Here is a 19,103-nt window from a genome sequence, read left to right as displayed (position 1 = left end):
AGCTCCTTGAGGTCAGGTCCTCGTTCTTGACCGTGGTGAGATTTTATGAGACCTGCAGGCAGTGCTCCCAGATTTTGACCTACTAAGTTTGAATTGTTGGTCTTTAGGTAAACTGGGTCAGTACTTTATCCATTTTTCTTTCTAAAGAAAAATCGTCTAAAATTATATGAAATTTATATTTCATCAATTTATCTTTTTCCAGTGACTCTAAGGGCTTGGAGTTTGAAGGGTAGTTTCATGGTTTTGATCAAAATTTTGATTACAGATTTGTCATCAAATTTGAAATGCCTTGCAAGAATTAGACTGCAGTCTATTTTTCTTGTTGATAATCTCTGTCCTAATGCAACACTAATTAAGTAGATTTGTTGCGAACCATTGTTTTTGCATAATGCTAAAAAAAGCTTTTAGTTTTCAGTTTTCATGGAATTTTTGAGTATCTGATTTTTTTATAAGATGCTATTCTCTATAGTTTAGGGTTTTTTTTCTAAAACATCAAAATGGCAAAGCAAATTAGTTTTCATGGTTAGAAAACATTTACCATTTTTATACACTTAATATTTAGTTCATTAATTCACTGACATCTTTAGTTTCTAGGTTTGAATTTGGAAACTATTTGCTTGATTAAACAGAATCTAAGTAATAATCCCATTTAACTCCCAATTCATGTGGACAGTGGTTACTGTTACGGAATCCAGAAGGACTTCTCTTGCTGCAGTGAAGTCATCATGATCCCTCTGGACCTGGGTTTCTCCGCCGTGCTGGCACTGTTGACATATTGGGTTGGCCAGCTCTGTTGTGGGAAGACTGTTGGTCTATTGTAGGATGCCGAGCAGCGTCCTTGACCTCTACCCAGTAAGATATCTGTAGATCCACACGCACCCCATGTTATGACAACCAAAAGTGTCTCTGTAGACATTGCCAAATGTCCCCCCGTGAGAAAGTCACCCCCAGCTGAGAACCCTGCTCTGGGAGAGCCTGGGAGGGAATAACAATAACCGCTATTTTGTGAGGACCTGCTCTGTGTTCGACCCTTGGTGTTCAGTGATGCTTGCGATAGTCTGACGGCTTCGTCGTTGTTAACTCCCTACGGCAGACAGACCGTGGTGCTGCAGAGATACTCCGTAGCCTGCTTACGATCACCTGTCCCTTTCCTGAACCCGGTTCATCTTTCCCTGTCGTCAGTACCGAGCGCTGCGGTCGCGTGCAGGTCAGAGAGCGAGGAGTCCTCAGCGGTCCCTCTCCTTCCCTCCCTTTCCATGTCACCCGTCTGGTGAGTCTCCTTCTCTGCAGTCGCTTCCTTCTCAGTCTGTGGAGAAAGCCTCCTAACTGGATCGCTGCCTGGCGTTCCTTCTAGTCTTCTGCCTTTTCTTTCTTAATTCCACCTCACAGAAGCCATCATGGTTTTTTTTCTCAAAGTGTGTGTCTGATCTTTTGGCTTTGATGTGGGAACATTTCAGATGGGTTTTGGTCGCTGTTAGATTCCTTCACGGGGTCTCACCACACCTGGAATGGTCCAGTCTTTGCCTCTCCTGCCGCATCTCGGGTCTCGTGCTCTCACTGCGCTTCCGCGGGTCCGGCCCATGCTCACATCCATCCGGGGCCTCCAGTGGACAGAGCTTCCCCCGGCCGCCGCCCTTGGCCCGCACTGCCGTTGCCCCGCGTCGCTTTCTTTCCCCCTTCCACTTGACTCTTCCCGTGCGCACTTATCTCACTGCTCTTTCAGGGAAGGCTATTTCACTGCTGTGATTGTGTCAGCCCCTCTCGGGTGCTCAGATTGCCGTCACAACTTGAACTTGATCTTCTAGTGAACATTCCTTTAGTTATTGTCTGTCTTTCCCGTATTATTCCATGTTATTGGGATCGTGTTTGCTTTTGCTGGCTTTCGTGCCTTAACTGTTACAATTTTTGGTACACAATGATAGGATCTGCTAAATATTTACTGTCTAGAATTGCATACTTAAGACTTGAAATTAAGTGCAAAAATCTCTTTTTCGCAACTATCCTAAATTGCATAGAAAATTCATTTATTTTCTGTTCTCATTAATTCCTGTTGTTTTGATTTTGCAACAGTATTATTTTAAAAACAAGCACAGTCTTTCGTCTCTTATCATTGCTGTCCTTTTTTATCATCAAACTTTTCTACTCTGTTCTGGTAGAGACCACATTTGAGAAAATTTCATAGTGGGCCCAAAACCAAGCCACAGAGAAATTGTGGTTTAGGTTTTATCAGAGAAGAGCTGTGGTCACAATGATAGTCGAATGCTGGGGCTGATTTCCTGAAACGAGTGGCTAATTTGTAGTGCATAGGATCAAGAATTAAATATATATGTTTTTAAATTTCAAAAATAGAGATGATATTTTGGGAAGCTCAAATGCTTAAAAGATAGTATGATGAGCCTGTATTAACTATTAAATTGGCTGAATAAAATTAGCAAAGTTTTAATGGCATCTTCTAAAAGAATAAATGTGTCTGTATTCCATGCCTTAATTTGAATATCAAATACCTAGAATTACACATAAGCCTATGCCATATTGGAGGAGAATTTTGAGTTCTGTCTGTATTTCCTACCATTGTTCTCTTCTGACAAAGACTTTGAGGGAGGGATCAGGATGTTTATACCTCCTGGCATAATATGCATAACCTAATAGAATTTTTAGGTGGAAACACTGGAAAAGTAAACTTAAAATTATGACTGTGGATATTGCTAAAAAAAAAAAAAAAAGGAACAAACCTTGTTAAATAGTTTTCTTAAAGGTGATTTACAGACTAAAATAAAACAAAGCAAATTTTCTGTGTTTCTTAGTAGTTTAAATTATCTATATAGCAAAAGAAGGATGGCAGGATTAATTAAAATATCCCCTGATATTTTAGACATGGAAATATTTTAATGAAAAAAGCTAACATTAAAGTTTATTTTTATTAGGTAGTAAGAGAATGTGGAATTAAAAACTGTCCGGATTTTGGTTATTGATAGGTCAAATCTCTAATGCTTCTTATGGCATTAGAAATAGCTCCTTTAACTTTCAGTGTTTAAGATGAGGTTTTCTTAACAGCATGAGTGATTTTTTTCTCTTTCCTTAGGGCGTGATAATTTGCATGTATGTTTATTTTCTTCCTCCAAGAACACAATCACTTATGAAAGACTGACTCATTTTTGTCCCACAAAAGCTTTAATCTCTAATAAGTTAGCTTTTAATTTTCAGAATTAAGGAACAAAAACAACAAATAAGAAATCAAGATAAGGGCTTAAATAATCTGGGAGTGAATGATTTGTTGTTTTACTTCACAAGATTTTAATGTGGTTTTAATGGAATTCCACTGGTTTTTCTAGTCTTGTTCTTTTTTTCTATTTTAAGAGGCTTTGTTAGATAAATTCTGATCCATTCTGCCTATCTGTTTAGCTGCTGACTTCTAGTGTTGCCGTGGTACATGTTTCAACAGGAGAGCAGTTTTTGGAAATAGAGTTTGTCGGCTGAGTTGCTGTATTCATTTGAGATTTTTCTCTCAACTGAAACAGAAACTTGATTCTGTTATCAGTAGGCAGTGCATCAAAAGAGTGTTGACTTTGTTGTGTATGTACATGACCTTTACATGAATAACCAAAACACGAGTATACTTTTAGTCATTTCATGAAGTTAAGACTTGAAGGTTAGTGTTCTTTAAGGTGAACTAGGTGATAATAATATTGGTTCTTTATGAACTATAAGTGTTTTAATTGTGACAGAGGTAGGTAATGTGGCACTACACATAGGATGAGTGAATGTATGAGGTGAAGGCCAAAATCACATTCAGTTGTCTTTTTTTAAGAAAATATTTTATTTATTTATTTGTGAAAGAGAGAGCAGGAGCAGGGGGGAGGGGAGGGGCAGAGGGAAAAATCCCAAGCCGACTCCCTTCTGATCCCCATTCCCAGGACCCTGAGATCATGACCTGAGCTGAAGTCGGATGCTTAACCGCCTGAGCCACCTGGGCATCCCTGTGTTGTTTTACTTAACGTGTCATTTGTTATTTTTTGTCTTTACCAATTGGCTTTAGTTTCACTTTGAAAAATAATTTCTTGTTAGTATTTTGGTTTTAAATGACCTTAATGTTGAAAATGCAGAGAATTGTTACCCTTATTTCCTTCTTGTAACAAATTATTGTGACTATTTTAGATTCCTAATAATGCAATGTATGAATGGTAATTGGTAGTAGAAGAAACAGGATTCAGAAACTTTTTTCTAGTCTGGATGTCATTTACCAGAGAATATGAGACAAGCATATGAATCTTTTTTTCTGTATTTTGTCATGGTTTTGAAAGGCATTTTGTGTCTCTTCTCTTGATGCTGCTAATCAGATGTTTCTAGATTGTAGGCTAGCTTTTTTATTTTTACTCTAGATTTAACAACATTTATTGATTATCTGGAGAAGGTGTCTCTGAAGTCCCACTTTTATATTATATATAATTCTAATGTACTTGGTTATCCAATTTTAGACCAGAATTATAATAAAAGTAGAGAATTAGAAGTGAGGAAACAGACTACCGTAAGAAGAAATGCTTATAGCAATGAGAACTGACAGCTAGCTTAATCTAGAGACCAAAGAATGAGGTGGAAAAATGGAGAGAAATAACTAAAAAAGCATGGACGTCGTGGTTGATGTAGCTAGCCTGGAAGCAAGCAGCCCTCTAGAGGGTCATTTGTGAATTATGATACATTATACTAACTGTCCCAATAATTATCCTGTATTATCAAGAAGAGATTAAATTAAGTTCTATATATTGTGTTTTAAAGGCAGGAAAGTTTAAAATACTCTTTGGGAAATTTCCTTTCAAAATAACTGCAATAAGAAATGTTTTTATACTTAAATGGAAAGCCCTTAACTGAGTGGAAATTAAGCTGTTCAGAAAAACTTATTCTACCAGTTTATATTAATCGTTGTATTCTAAACATCAGTCATAATATGACATCGCTCACATTATTATCAACCATCAATCACTCTCTAATAAAATCCTGATTTCTTTCTTTTTTTCCCTTGACAGTTCATTCAGGAGGTTTAGCTTTGACACTGATGGAAGGTGATAGGTGTTCCAAAGGAATGTTTAAAATAGAAGAAGCTTTGGCATGCTCAAACACTTCTATTCCGATTTGGAAGAGTGGTTGGCAAGGGAAAGAAAAAGATAAATGACGAGAGCGAAGAGGAAGAAGTCACAAGTGCCATATTTAAGCATACTTTGGAGCCCACTGTATCTGGAGTATAAGAAATGGGGTTGGGGTCCAGTGTATAGACAGCAGGGCTGGTTTACATGGAAGCACATGTGCCCTCCCAGTGCAGCAGGAGGGAAGAATTACGAGCCAGGCATTTGCTTCCAGGGTTTGTAGGTTTGGTGATAGGAAGATGAGCAAGTCCTTGTCTGATTTCTGAGTTCATCTGCTGAGAGTGAGAGGAAAATTGATGGTGTGTTCAAGGCTTGATGGTGATCTTCTGAAATAGTCACGTTTTAAAAATTGGTTTTAAAAATTGTGTTGTTGAGCCACTTCAACCTATGAGTTCATAGTGGAACCAGTTGCAAAATTTAATGACTTTTCTATAACATGGAAGCCAGGGGATAGAACCAAGGAAGGAAGATGGTTGATTACATTCAGATTGGACTATACCAAAATAATACTATTGGATTTGGTCCCTAGAGGTAGTCGACTAGAGCAGAAAAGGAGCAGTTTTATTTTATTATGACATTAACTTTCAACCATCATATTATATATGAATTTCATATACTGTTTTTGCACAGTGGTTAGTGATATTCAAAAAGTAATATTATTCTTGGAACATTCTTGAGAAAATGTACAAGCAGAGCCTTTGAACAAAAGCAGCTTGTTATTGCTATTTATAGAAGGTTAAATATGTATCAGTCACTTTTCAGTCAGAGAAACAGAACTAATGGAAGACACAGACACAGGCTTCTTACAGGGATTTGCACTTACGCAATTGTGGGAGCTAGGGAAGCCGTCTTTTTAAGGCTGTGTGTTTGCGTCTTTAAGTCTGAGGCAGGCACTTGGGAAGGGAAAAGGAATGTCAAGAGAGGGGGAGCAAGAACAGGTGGAACCGAGCTTGAGCTGGGCTCCCGAGGATGGATGGGTCACACGTGTCCGTTCTTGTTGCCTGTGGCCCTGTAGTGTGGAGCTAATAAACACGCACATCTGACCCCGAGCTCCGAGAAGCTTAAAGAGGGTGGAGGGCGTGGGGGAGCAGTTGCAGAGCCCACTGCTCTGCGGTGTGGAAGGTGACCGAGCAGGGTAGTGGACATGGTAGGTTCTAAAATGGCAGCTACTTCAGGTCTGTTTGCCGCGTCTCCTGTAACCATCTCTCCCTTCGCCCACCCTAAACAGAAACATGCAGAAAAGGGAAGTCTGGCAAATGTCTGTCAGAGTAGTCACGTTGACAGTAACCACAACCCGTGTCTTTTTACCTTAGCATGTGTCAAACTGTATTTAATCTCCAAATAAAGAAAATAACAAAGGAGTCATGCTTCTGTCTGGCATGGTACAACTGTCCCAGTTCCAACCAAAACCTGCTAACCCTTTCCCACAGAGAATATACCTACTTGTAACGTTTATGGTGGATGGTAAAGAGATGAGAGAGGGAAAGAGAAGAAGAAATTCTGGTTGCTACTTTAATGTATTTTCACATACTATCTGTATCAAAGTACTGAAGAGGTATTTTAATTCTTAGGAAACTGGTTATGTGGTTTTAGCTAGCGTTCATCGCTGCTTTTCTGTGCCACCTGCTCCATAGTCCTTATTCCCACAGCAGCACCCTTGCTGCTCATGGTTCCTCGCCTGGCAGGGTGGACCCAAACTGTTATTTATTCGTGGTCCTGCCTTAATTTGACTGTAATGCTAGGCTGTGAGACCCCTGAGAGGTGGCCCAAAAGGTCCAGGTGCACGGCCCCTGCTTCCGTGCTGCAGTACCCACCCAGCCTGCCCTTAGGCAGAATTGGTCACTACAGCCAGTGCAGGGAGCCCTTCTTTGCCTTTGGTGCAGTGGACTGGGGAGCCAGAGCAGCCAGGTGGCGGTCTCTGTTTCAAGGGCGGTGAGTCATTGTTGTGTCCTTTGGCAGAAGGATTCCTCCCTTTTGAACTAATACCTGTACACCAGTAGGGCCTAAAGTCACGGGATGGGAAGCCTAAGTTTTGCTAGTGTATCAATCACAGTAATAATGAGATGGGTCACTCCTGTTTTCCCCTAGATTCCTAGACCTGGGAATCCTGGCAATGGGGAGAGATAGCATTACAGTTTTGTTGTTGATTTAGAGCACACGGTTCATTCTGGAAGACATGGCTCAAGCCCCAGCAGGTGCCAGACTGCATTTCTCATGAAGTCTTCAAAAAGGCAGTGTACTGTTCTGGTCAGCTAGCTGCCGTGGGATGACGGGGAACATGATGAATTAAATGGGGCGAGACCATTGCCTGGTGCTCATTGTTGCCTCATGAGTGCAGTGGGCTTGGACCTGTGCATTCAGTGGGCGTGGACCCAGGGCCACGTTGTATTTGCTATGAAATTACTTCCTCGGGCAGAGAAATGCGTGTGATACCTTGATGATCTATGTCCAGAGATGGTAGTTCTGGAAGTATTGCATGCAAGAAAGGTGATCCATCCATGTCCAGAGCAGGCGTCCACTTCTGTGAGAACATGGTGCTTCCCCTTCCGTGACGGAAGCAGCCTCTGTGCCCAGCCTGGCTGCAGAGCCGGCTGCTCCTCATAAGGAGTGGGGCCGGTCAGGGGCTCAGTGTGCTCTTTGTTGTGGGCAGTTGGGTCTTCAGCAGTGGCTACAGCCAGGTGATCGTGTTGCTGAGCCCCCACATACTTTCTGTCCCCTCCGGACCACCCTGTTCATAACCTCATTTGGACAGAGGTGGAAGGGCTGGTGGTAGACATGTTTTTGCCAGCGCCACACATGTCTTTGTGCTCTGTATCAGTTTGGAGAGACTTGTCCACATACTTCTTCCCCAGACCTCCTGGCTGCTGTTCTCTGATTGTGTTCTGTCCAGGTCCCCAACCTTCCAGGCAAACCATTAGCCATCGTTCATGAAGCAGTTTACACCTGTAGCTGCTGTAGCCAGTAGACCTGGTGAAAAGAACAGCCAGATGCACTGCTCAGCATTCTTCTTACTGAGGGGATTTCCTTCCAGCACCGTCCTTCTGGGCCATCCCAGGGTGGGGCCCAGGTCCCGCAACTGTGCACTTTTGGCTGGGGTCTGTGTACTGTGCAGAACCATCTGTTTACTTTAAAAATGTTAATATATAATCTATACTTAAAATTATCTAGGTTTTTTTTTTTTTTAATCTAAAATCTGACCAGGGTTTGTATGTTGCATCTGTTATGATGTCTCCCCAGTGTGGGACTCCCCAAGACTACCCGCACTTTTGACAGTAGTACACGTTCCAGGGTCCCCAGGGCAACCCTTCGGTGGCCTGGGTAACAGAATTCACCAAAAGCCACCATATCCACAGTTAAGGCTTATTACAGTGAAGGAATACAGATGCAAAGTCAGCCAAGGGAAGAGGCACACGGTGCTGAGTCTAGGAAGTACCAGGTGTGAAGCTTCCACTTGTCCTTTCCCAGTGAGTGGCGGCCCCACTGACATCTTCCTGCAGTGATTTGTGAAGACGCTCAGGGCATTGCCAATGAGCGACGCTCCCCTGAGCCTCAGCAGCAGGGTTTTTGTTGGGGTTTAGTCCTGTAGACATGGGTTATGGCCTGTGAGGATGGCCTCAGTTTCCAGTCATTCCTGTGGCGGAGCCGATGCTGCATGGCCCAGGCGTGCACAAGTCACATCGTTAGCGGAGATTCTCTGGCATGACCCTGGGCCCCAGGTCAACAAAGCCACTCTTACCAGGCAGGACATTCCAAGATCTAGGGGCAGAAGGCAAGGGCCAGACCTTCTTTGGGTAACATTAATTTTTTATTTAACAGCTTTCTTGAGATAGGATTCATGTGGTATACAATTCACCCATTAACAGCGTACAGTCCAGTGGTTTTTAGCAGATTTACAGACGTGGGCAACCATCGCCACAGTCGATCTTAGAGCATTTCTGTCACCTCACAAAGGAACCCTCTAACCTTTAGTTATCACCTGCTAACCTTGCAGCCCCCTTCCGTCCCCACCCCGAACAGGCCCAGATCTGTTTTCTATCTCTGCAGATTTCCCGGATCTCGGTATTTCATGTGTAGGATCCTGATTTTCTGTGACTGTGTCTTCCACGTAGCGTGATGTTTTTCTGGTTCCTGTTTTAGCAGGTGTCAGCATTTTCGTTTCTGATTCGTTGCCTCCTGCCTCTCTCTTGGACAGATTTTACACGTTGTCGATGCATTCATCAGTCGATGGGCATTCGGATTGTGTCCCTCTTTTGCCTGTTATGAATAATGCTGCTCTCGAGATTTATGTCAAGTTTTTGTTAGACATATGTTTTCATTTCTCTTTGGTATATACCTGGAGGTGGAATTATCTGGTCACATGGTAATCCATATGTGTAATTGTTTATTTATTAGTTTACATTCATCTGAGGAACCACCAGACTGTTTTCCAAAGAAACTGTCCCATCTCACATTCCCACCAACAGTGTATGAAGTTTCTGATTTCTCCGCATCCTTGTCAACACTTGTTAGTATCTGACTCTTGAACTCCAGTCATCTTGTGAGCCCCAAGCAGTAACATCGTTGTAGTTTTGATTTGCATTTCCCTGTGCTGACTGGCCATTTGTGTACCTTCCCTGGGGAAATGTCTGCTCAGAACCTTTGCCTCGTTTTGGATAAAGTTGCTTGGTTTTTGTTTTTCCGGTTTTTTGTGCTATTATTGAGTTATAGGAGTTCTTTAGATATTTTGAATATGTGATTTGCAAGGATTTCCTCCTGTTCTCTTGGCTGCCTTTTCACTCTGTTGACAGTGTCCCTTGGTGCACCAAAGTTTTTATAAGTTTGATGAATTCCAGCTTATCTATTCTTTCTTTGTTACCTGTGCTTTTGTTGTCTGAATCAAGAAGTCATTACCAAATTTAATGTCAGGAACCTTTTCCTCTATGATTTCTTCCAAGAGCTTTAGAGTTTTAGTTCTTAAAACTGTTCTTAAAATAGGTCTGTGACCTGTTTTGAGTTAATTTTTATATAGGCTATAAATTAAGGGTCCAACTTTCTTTTTTTTTTTTTTCTTTCATTTTTTTGGAGGGGTATGTGAATATCCAGTTTTTCCAGCACCATTTGTTTAAGGGACGTCATTTCTCCTGTCAGTGGTCTTGTTGAGAATATATGGGAGGGCTTATTTCTAAGCTCTCTCGTCTATTCCTTTAAAAAAAAAATTAAGATTTTATTTGTTTAAGATAGAGCACAAGCAGGGGAAGTGGGCCAGCAGAGGGAGAGGGAGAAGCGGGCTCCCTGGCCCAATGTGGGACCGATCCCAGGACCCTGGGATCATGACCTGAGCCAAATGCAGACACTTAACCGACTGAGCCACCCAGGCGCCCCTCTGTCTTCTGTTCCATTGGTCTGTTACACTGTTTTGGTTACTGTGGCTTTGCAGTAAGTTTTAAAATCAGGAAGCGTGCGACCTCTGCCTTTGTTCATTTTCAGGATTATTTTGTCGGTTTGTAGACCCTTGAGGTCTATCCCATAGGAATTTTAAGATGGATTTTTCTATTTCTACAGAAAACATTACTGGGATTTTGAAAGGCTTTTTGTTGAATCTGGAGATCACTTTTGATATCTTCCTTTTTTTCTTTGATGTTTTTTAATGTCATTACCACATTTTTCTGATTTGTTCAAAAAATAAATTCTTGGAGTTTTGAAATGCAATGTGTGAACTCGAGCTTGTACCATCCCATCAGCTTTCTCTAGGACTCCATCTAAATGAAGAAGAGTCTTAGTTTCATACTTCTCTTTTCTTTCTTCATCTCCTTTCTGCCAGCAAATGTTTTACTTTTCCACTTTGTATACTTAGTTCTTCACTTTCTGTTAGCATTCTGCCCATTAAAAAATTTTTTTGTTGTCAGATACAAGAAGGTGGTGGTGTGAGGCTTACAGAAGATGTGTACATGATTAATAAATTAAAAGCATTTTGGATCAAAGCCCAAATAGAAGATAATGGGAAAAATTCAGATAATTAGAGGTCATAGGAGGAGGGGATTGTAGTTGTAGAAAAGAATCAATTTTGTATTGTGTTGAAGAATTTTGCAGATTTAAGAGACGAGACTGTACTCTCTATTCAAAAATATGCATCAGAGAAGTTTGGCAACATCCATGGAGCATAGATTTAAGAAGCACTGTCTTCCCTATACAAAGGGTTTGATTTGAATTGAATATATACCCTGATCACTCGTGAGCTGGTTTTTAATAACATTGTTTTATAACAGTACGTCATGTGGCATGGGTGCATGTAGAAGTATGTATTCTGCTCCTGCTAATACACTTCAGCCAAGAGAAGGACCTACCAGGTGCCTGTGTTGTCTCTGCTGAGTACCTTCACTCAGTTGGGGATCTTTATTCTAGGTGAAAGTTAAGGTTTCTTCTCATTCTCTGTGCTGCTTCTACACCATATTTAAAATACACCCTTTCTGTCTTTTAAAGATGGATTTCTTAAGTGAGAGGCTTCTAGTATGTCATACACTCTTCATTTTTACAGCCAGATAACTTGTTGGATTCCTGCTTCTATCACTTAATAGCTGCGTGATCTTGATGAAGTTTTTAGTGTCTCTTAAGACTCATTTTTTAAATCTTACATGTGAGGATGACAGTTCCTATGTTGTAGGGATGTTTGGATGAGGGGGAGTACTTAAGGTTTCTTTTAGTACCTAGCACATATTTGGTACTCTATGAAAATAATTAGTAACTAGTTCTGAGAATTTTCAAAATGTATTATGTTGTAATTGAAAGAAAAGCCTGAAGTTAAAATAATTGTAAACCAGGGCAGTTCACATAAATAAACAACCTGAAAGAATAGAGAGATGCATGCAAGGATCAGTACAGAGAAATAGAAGAAGATAAAAAATAAGTTCTAGTAAAGACAAGGAAGCTAAAGTGCTTGGAAAGACCCCTTACTGCTAATAATTAGTAACCTAGTTTCTAATTTTTACTTGGTTCTATCAGTAATGACATTTTAGAAGTATTCTGTTTACATTCTATTTTATTTTCTATTCTTCTTCTTCTTCTTCTTCTTTTTTTTTTTTTTTTAACTTTCTTAAGGTGGATGTTGATATTAGTGATTTGAGGCCTTTCCTGTTTTCTGATATAGGTGTTTGGTGCTGTAACTGTCCCTCTAAGGACCACTTCAGCAACATCCCACAAATTCACCTGTATTTTATTGTACTTCAAAATAGTTTCTGATTTTCTTACTTATTTATTTGGTGGATACATGGGTTGTTTGGAACTGAGCTATTTAATTTCCAAATACTTGGCAGTTTTCCAAATGTATTTCTGCTGGGGTTTCTAATTTAATTCCATTGTATTCATTGTACATACTTTATGTCATCCGACTCCTTTTAAATTTCTTAGGACTTGTGTTACGACCACAGATTCATCTCTTGGTAAATATTCTCTCTGCACTTGAGAAGAATGTGTATTCTGCTGATATTGGACTTAATGTCAGTGTCAGGTTAAATTGGTTCATAGTTTGCTCAGGTCTTCAATATGCCTATTGATTTTCTCCTGCCTGGTTCTATTAATTATTGAGAGAGGGGTATTTAAATCTCTGACTGCATTTGTGGATTTGTGTATTTCTTCTGCAGTTCTATCAAGTTTTTGCTTCATATATTTTTAAACTCAGTAATTAGGTGAATAAATTTCAGTATTGTTACGTCCACTTGATGGTATGACCCTTTTATCATTGTGAAATGACCTTTTATATCCATAATATTCTTTACATTCAATTCTGCTTTCTCTGACATAAATACAGCGATTCTAGTGCTTTCCAAATCTTTTTAAATGTTTGGTAAAATCTAAGCATCTTGCTTTTGCTTCATATTTGATGATAAAAAAGAGAAGAGAGTTCTCTTTTGGTCTAAGTACTAAGTACTTAGAACTTAGTCTAGTAGAAGGAAACACAGTTCATGAGCAGTTATGATATAGTGTGGTCATAGTGAAACTAATGGTAGTGCCGTACCAGTGGTCTTGGGAGATCCAGGAAGGTTCTTTTTTGGGGCAACAACTAAATTGAAGCCTCAGATTGAAAAAGCAGTGGGAGTAGAATGGCACAGTTGGGGCAGAATTGGTCAGAGAGCAGTGTGTATGAAGCCTGAAGGTGTTAGTGTTTTAGGGGACTGAAAATAGGATGATGATCAGAGCATAAAGTTAGGGATGTGATCATATGTGACCAGAAAGGTCATGAGTGCCAGACTATGAAGCAGATTGTAATTGTAATGGTGGCTCTAGTTACTAATAGAGTTACCAATACTAGTAATAATAATGGAGTTCTTCCTGTGTGTCAGGCATGTGTTGTGAGGATTCAGCAAGATAACCTACTAGGTAGATAATATTGTTATAACCGGTGTGAAATGAGGAAGCAAAGCGTGCAGGGAGCACAAAGATTAAATAACTTGCCCAGGGCTAAGACAGAGATGAGCCAGAACTTTGCTATGTTCATTCTGACTAGAGAGACCCAGCTTTTAACCATCATGCTTGTCTGTCTATAATTCAGTAGCCAAACCCGAGTCTGAACTTGCTCCTATTCACAAGGGAGAGCTCTCTGAGGATATAAACAAAATAAGTCAATAAAATTTGTGTTTTAAGAGCATCACCCTGCCTATAGCTGATGTTTGTGGAGGTGTGGAGAAGCCACCTGGAGATAGAGTTGAAAATGTTTATGTTCTTTACAGAGCATATGCTGATTTTTAAAATGAAAGTCGTTCTTAACCTCTCCGTAGTTCAGTTTCCTCATCTAGTAAATGGAAACAATAATGGTCTCATTCTCACGGGAGTAAAAAAGCAATCACATTGCGTCAAATTGTACATGGTAGATACTTGGTAAACTTGACCTGTGATGATGATGTTGTTGATGACTATTGTTTGACCTTGAAAATCAAGCTAAAATTTTTAATCATGTTTTTCTTCTTCTTCTTTTTAATTTAAAAGTTTTACCCTAGAACTCACAGATAGGACTTCAGCAGCAGTACAATAAAATGTTAACCACTGCCTTTTCCTCACTACTGTTATTTTGGTTTTTCAGTTTATGGGAAAAACAGATGGAGACTATTACACTCTAGATGACATGTTTGTCTCCAAAGCAGCTGAGAGAGAACATTCTGGTGAAGAGGAAGAGAACCAGAGGAGGAAAGCAATTGCCGAGCACCAGCATCTTGCTGCACAAATGGAAAAATGTCTGTATTGTTTTGACAGCTCTGAGTTTCCCAAGCACCTTATTGTGGCCATAGGTGTTAAGGTAAGAAGTAGAACATTTATTGCCCCGAGGAAGCAATGGAGTGCCTTGCGCAGATTGGCCTTTCTTGAGACTCTCACAGGATTCCAGTCTCTCTGCTTCTCTTCTTCTGTGTTTCGTATACTTTTCTTCTCTAACTTCCCATGATTCTTAGAATCTTCCTTAGAGCAAGTATGAATATTTAGGTGACAGGAAGCTCACATTCTGTGTGATTCTGCCCTTGAGAGAGGCAGTGTTGGGTCATGCCTGAGGCTCTGCACTCGGGAGCCCGCCGGCCTGGACTCAGCTTCCAGCTCGGCATTTACCAGCTGTGTGACCTTATTGTCACGGTCAGCACTTGATTCTTAGTATTAAAATCACTTCAGAAATACTCATTCTAAAGTGGTTTCTGCTCCTTCCCTTACTTGCTTATAGAACCTATTTGTTTCTTTATAGAATATCTCATAATTGTAAAATGTTCACTGTATTTTACTTGCTTATCGAGTCCCTCTCCTAATAGTCTGTAAGTTCCATGAGGACAAAGGTAAGTCTTAGTCATGTACACTAAGCATGTATCCCATTGTTCACCAGACATATATCCCGTTGTATGTCAAGAATATGTTTGTAGTCACGTATTTCAATAAATATTTGGTGACTTAATTCTTATAAGTAAGTCATTACTGTGTATGTGATATGGTCATTAGTTGCTGGGTGAGTGTCTACTCCCATGTACTTGTGGAGCTCGTGTTGTAGTAAAATAGGGCAGAAAATAAAGTAATCCTTGTCCTCATTAAAGGACGTGTTGTCCTAGAGCAAATAAAGTGGGTAAATGGATAAAATGATAGGATTTTTTTATTTTTTTTATTTTTTTATTTTTTTTATAATGATAGGATTTTTTGAGACAGTGGTCTAGAAGGCCTATTTGAGGAGGTGTTTTAGTAAAGCTCTGAAAGACAGAAGGAGCAAGCACCATGAAGCTGGGAATGACCCTTGTTTTAGGAAGGGGGATCAGTGAGTGAAGAGCCCTGAGGACAGAATGTGCTTGGCATTCACGGAGCAGGGAGGCCAGTGTAGCTGGAATGGAGAGGGAGAGGAAGCTGAGTGAATGAGAGCTGGTTCAGGAACTGAGAGCTTGGGCCCTGTCCGTACGCGTGTTTATGTATTAATTTGTTTCTCACGTACATGAGATACACCTTATGAATCCAAAGAACTGGTGTTGGCTTTTCCATTCCAACGCTAGTGTTTAATATTTGTATAAGACTGTCAACTTATCAGTTTGTATTTTCATTTCTTTATTTCCTTACCCTTCTTCTAATTCTTTCTTTCCTTTCAGACTTTATCAGAAAGGTAAAAGTAAAAATCCCATTTAAAATTTATTCAATTAAAAAAACCCTACCGTAACCAGTTACTTGTATTTGTTTGAATTATTTTCCAGACCTTTACATAAACAGTAAAACTTTTGTAATTACAACATTATGAATATTTCATTCCTCTTCAGTCTGATCCCCACCTTTTATAGGCATAGAAACAGATCAAACATAAAGTAACCCTTCAGTGTTTTCTTCTGTGCTTGGGGAGAAGTTTGGAGTTTTTCCAGGGGGTTCGTTAGTCCCCAGTGCTGGGGACAGGCTGCATGCGGGTCCCCCGCAGGTGCTAAGTGTACGGACCTGTCCTGGGCTTCCTGTGTAGGGAAAGTAGGCATTTCTCAGTCCACCCATGAAACTGGCCAGTGAACAGACATTTTCTGTTTCTTATGACCTGCTTTTTCCCGTGCTCCTTGGTGGTCCTCTTCTGTGGTCAGGTAATCCACCTTTCCAAGCTGTTTTTTTCTAATGGTATTAAATTCTTCTCTGCCTGAATGTCCCAAGAGTTGGCTGATCTGTTTGTCTCCTTGTGGGCTCATCTTTGCCCTTTGGTTTCATTTAAAAAACCACTGGAGCCTCTCCTTTCTCTACCTGTGCTTTATTTGTGCTATCTTTGCTCTAGAAATTACCATCAACATTTAGCCTTTTGTCTTCAAATATTTTATTTTATTTTATTATTTTTTAAAGATTTTATTTATTTATTTGACAGACAGAGATCACAAGTAGGCAGAGAGGCAGGCAGAGAGAGAGGAAGGGAAGCAACCTCCCTGCTGAGCAGAGAGCCTGATGTGGGATTCGATCCCAGGACCCTGAGATCATGACCTGAGCCGAAAGCAGAGGCTTTAACCTACTGAGCCACCCAGGCACCCCTGTCTTAGAATATTTTAATCTAGAAATATTTGAAATACCGATTAGAAGGAATTTCTTCTATGTCCTACAATATGTGACTAACAGTTCATTTAATTTATCCGAATAAACAATAGCAAGTTATTTCTTTAGTTATTACCCAAGTTAATCATATATGATTTTGAGTTTCTAAGGAATTACTTTGCCATTAAGTTGAAACAATAAATAGTATTTCAGAGCAATTCAGTGATTCTCCCTCACCCTGAATGTCTAATATTTAAAATTAATGTCTCAGTACAAATATGTTAGTGAAGCGGTATTTGTTCTCACTAGAGTCACCGAGTTAGAAATAACTTTTGATCGTCAGCTGTCCTCCCTTCTCTCCTTTTTTAAAAATAAAAGTCATCTATCCACCTTAACACTGATTTTTTTTAAGTAGGATTTGTTTTTTAAAACAGTTTTAGATTCACAGAAAAATTAAGAAGAAAGTAGAGTTCCATATACACCATGTTCAGTTTCCTCTCTTGTTAACACCGGACAGCAGTAAGCAGTTTACTAGTTGTAAATTTGTTACAGTTAATGAATCAGTACTGATGTTGGCTTTAATTTTGAATGTGGTTATGGTTTTACTATCAATTTAGATAAATTTCTGTATCTACTCCTACTTTGTCCTCAGCTTTGCATTATTTTGTTAAATAATATTGTCTGCCATATAAAATATTTCTCGCCAAAACCAAGCAAAAAATGATAGAAAGTAAGACCAACCCCTTTTGCAGAATATTATTTATGTTCCTCATGAGCACTGCTCACTGCATACATACTAACTGCCCTTTCTGTTTTGTTAAAGACAGTTTGTGTGTAGTGAAAAAACAGCACCAGTTTGTAGGTAATACATGTATTTAAGTAGATAGAACTTAACAGAGCAGTGAAGCCCTTCGGAGCACATTTCCTTTCTGTCTTAGTTGAATTCATTCTCTTTGCTCAGCAGTGAGAGAAGGATTGCCTGGTTAATAGGAGCCAGTTAGACTTCTCTGTCATCACCACCCCACGTATTTTTTCATTCTTGCCCAAAACTGTGTTGTTTCAAGAAAGCAAAAAGCTTTCTCACATCAAGGATAAAGTGTCATTCATTTTGCCCTTGGGTAAACTCTGATATCCGTATAACAGTTAAAATTGAGACTTGTGCTGTAAATTTCCATTTGTTAAAATCTATCTTCCTGGCCTTTAAAAGTTTTAGGAAAATGTCCTCTATTTTTAAAAATATTGAAAGAAAATACATTGCTTGTAAACAAGTAGGCCTTATGAAACGTTAGCCGTGTTTCCCAGGGCTCATTTGTCACAACAGAAAGTCTGTACGGTAACGTTTCACTTCGCCATGTTTTCCCCATAGGTGTATTTGTGTTTGCCCAGCTTCCGGTCTCTCACCGAGGGCCACTGCCTCATCGTCCCTCTGCAGCATCACAGAGCAGCTACCTTACTGGATGAAGACATCTGGGAGGAAATTCAGGTCAGCCTGATCACGCTTATCCTAGGAATGCTCCTGAGCAATCTTTACAGACTGCTATTGTAAATTCCAGTGGGTTTTCTAGACCTTTGTCCAGTGATTTTCCTTTCTGAACTTTTACACACTAGTACACATTTCCCTAGTTATGTATACCTGTGGGCCATGGTGCTTTCACCACTCACTACCTTTTAATTTTATTTCCCTTATGTACTCTGTGTTTTGAAAGCTTTTCTAAAAGTTTTTTTTTTTTTTTTTGAGATATCATTGATGTATAACATATTAGTTTCAGGGATACAACTGAAAGTTTCTGCATACTAAGTAAACTGTGACGAATTAGTATTTTTACTTAAAAATATCAAGGTAAGATTTCTAATCCATGCTTTCGTGGAACATGAGATGATGATTCTTAGCACAGTGAGCTGATAGATTATAGCCATAAGGAAAGATGTTTTCAAATAATAAAAATAAATTTTGGAAGTCAGAGATTCATATCCAGCATTGGCCATATTTTCCTATAATGGAATTGGCCTCTGCTTCTGTGATTTTTGCTATCAGCCTTTATTGCTACACTTTTCCCTTTATAACCTGGCCCAGCTTTTGAATTCAAGGATTGTGTGTGTGTGTGTGTGTGTGTGTGTGTGTGTGTCTGATTCTGTAAGAAACTGAAAGGCACAACATGGGTGAAATTGCTCCTGAGTTATTTCAAGACCTCATAATGACCAAAAAAGAAAAGAAAGAAAACTCTTGTTTTTCTAATAGTTAACAGTTGAACAGGGGTTAGAGGGACCCTTAGTTAGAAACTGTGAAAATTGTAAGACTTCAGAAGAGACTGCATACTTTGTCTTTGTGTCATGCTGACAGTGTTGAAAGAGGAGATATTTTGACTGCCTATTATGAAATTCAGTCTCCTACTCCTTTTAAGTTTATGCTGTGAAAGGTGAAGGGCAGACTGTTTTAATGCGTCTGTGGCCAAGTGTGGGCGAGAATGTGGACAAATATATCTGATGTGA

General features: G+C 39.7%; 1 protein-coding gene across 6 annotated transcripts in view; it reads left to right on the top strand.

Moving 5' to 3' along the window:
• Positions 1–19,103, top strand: part of CWF19L2 (CWF19 like cell cycle control factor 2) — a 200,743-nt gene that overhangs the window by 104,516 nt on the left and 77,124 nt on the right. For all 6 annotated transcript variants that reach the window (XM_032360568.1, XM_032360569.1, XM_032360566.1 and 3 more), the window contains 2 exons: positions 14,191–14,403; positions 17,980–18,096. In XM_032360568.1, the coding sequence (XP_032216459.1) occupies positions 14,191–14,403; positions 17,980–18,096 (330 nt within the window). The remainder of the gene's footprint in view (positions 1–14,190; positions 14,404–17,979; positions 18,097–19,103) is intronic.

The sequence above is a fragment of the Mustela erminea genome, chromosome 9 (assembly GCF_009829155.1).
Source record: "Mustela erminea isolate mMusErm1 chromosome 9, mMusErm1.Pri, whole genome shotgun sequence".
Classification (NCBI taxonomy): domain Eukaryota; kingdom Metazoa; phylum Chordata; class Mammalia; order Carnivora; family Mustelidae; genus Mustela; species Mustela erminea.
The sequence above is the reverse complement of the archived record's forward strand: the minus strand, read 5'-3'. Positions and strand labels throughout refer to the sequence as shown.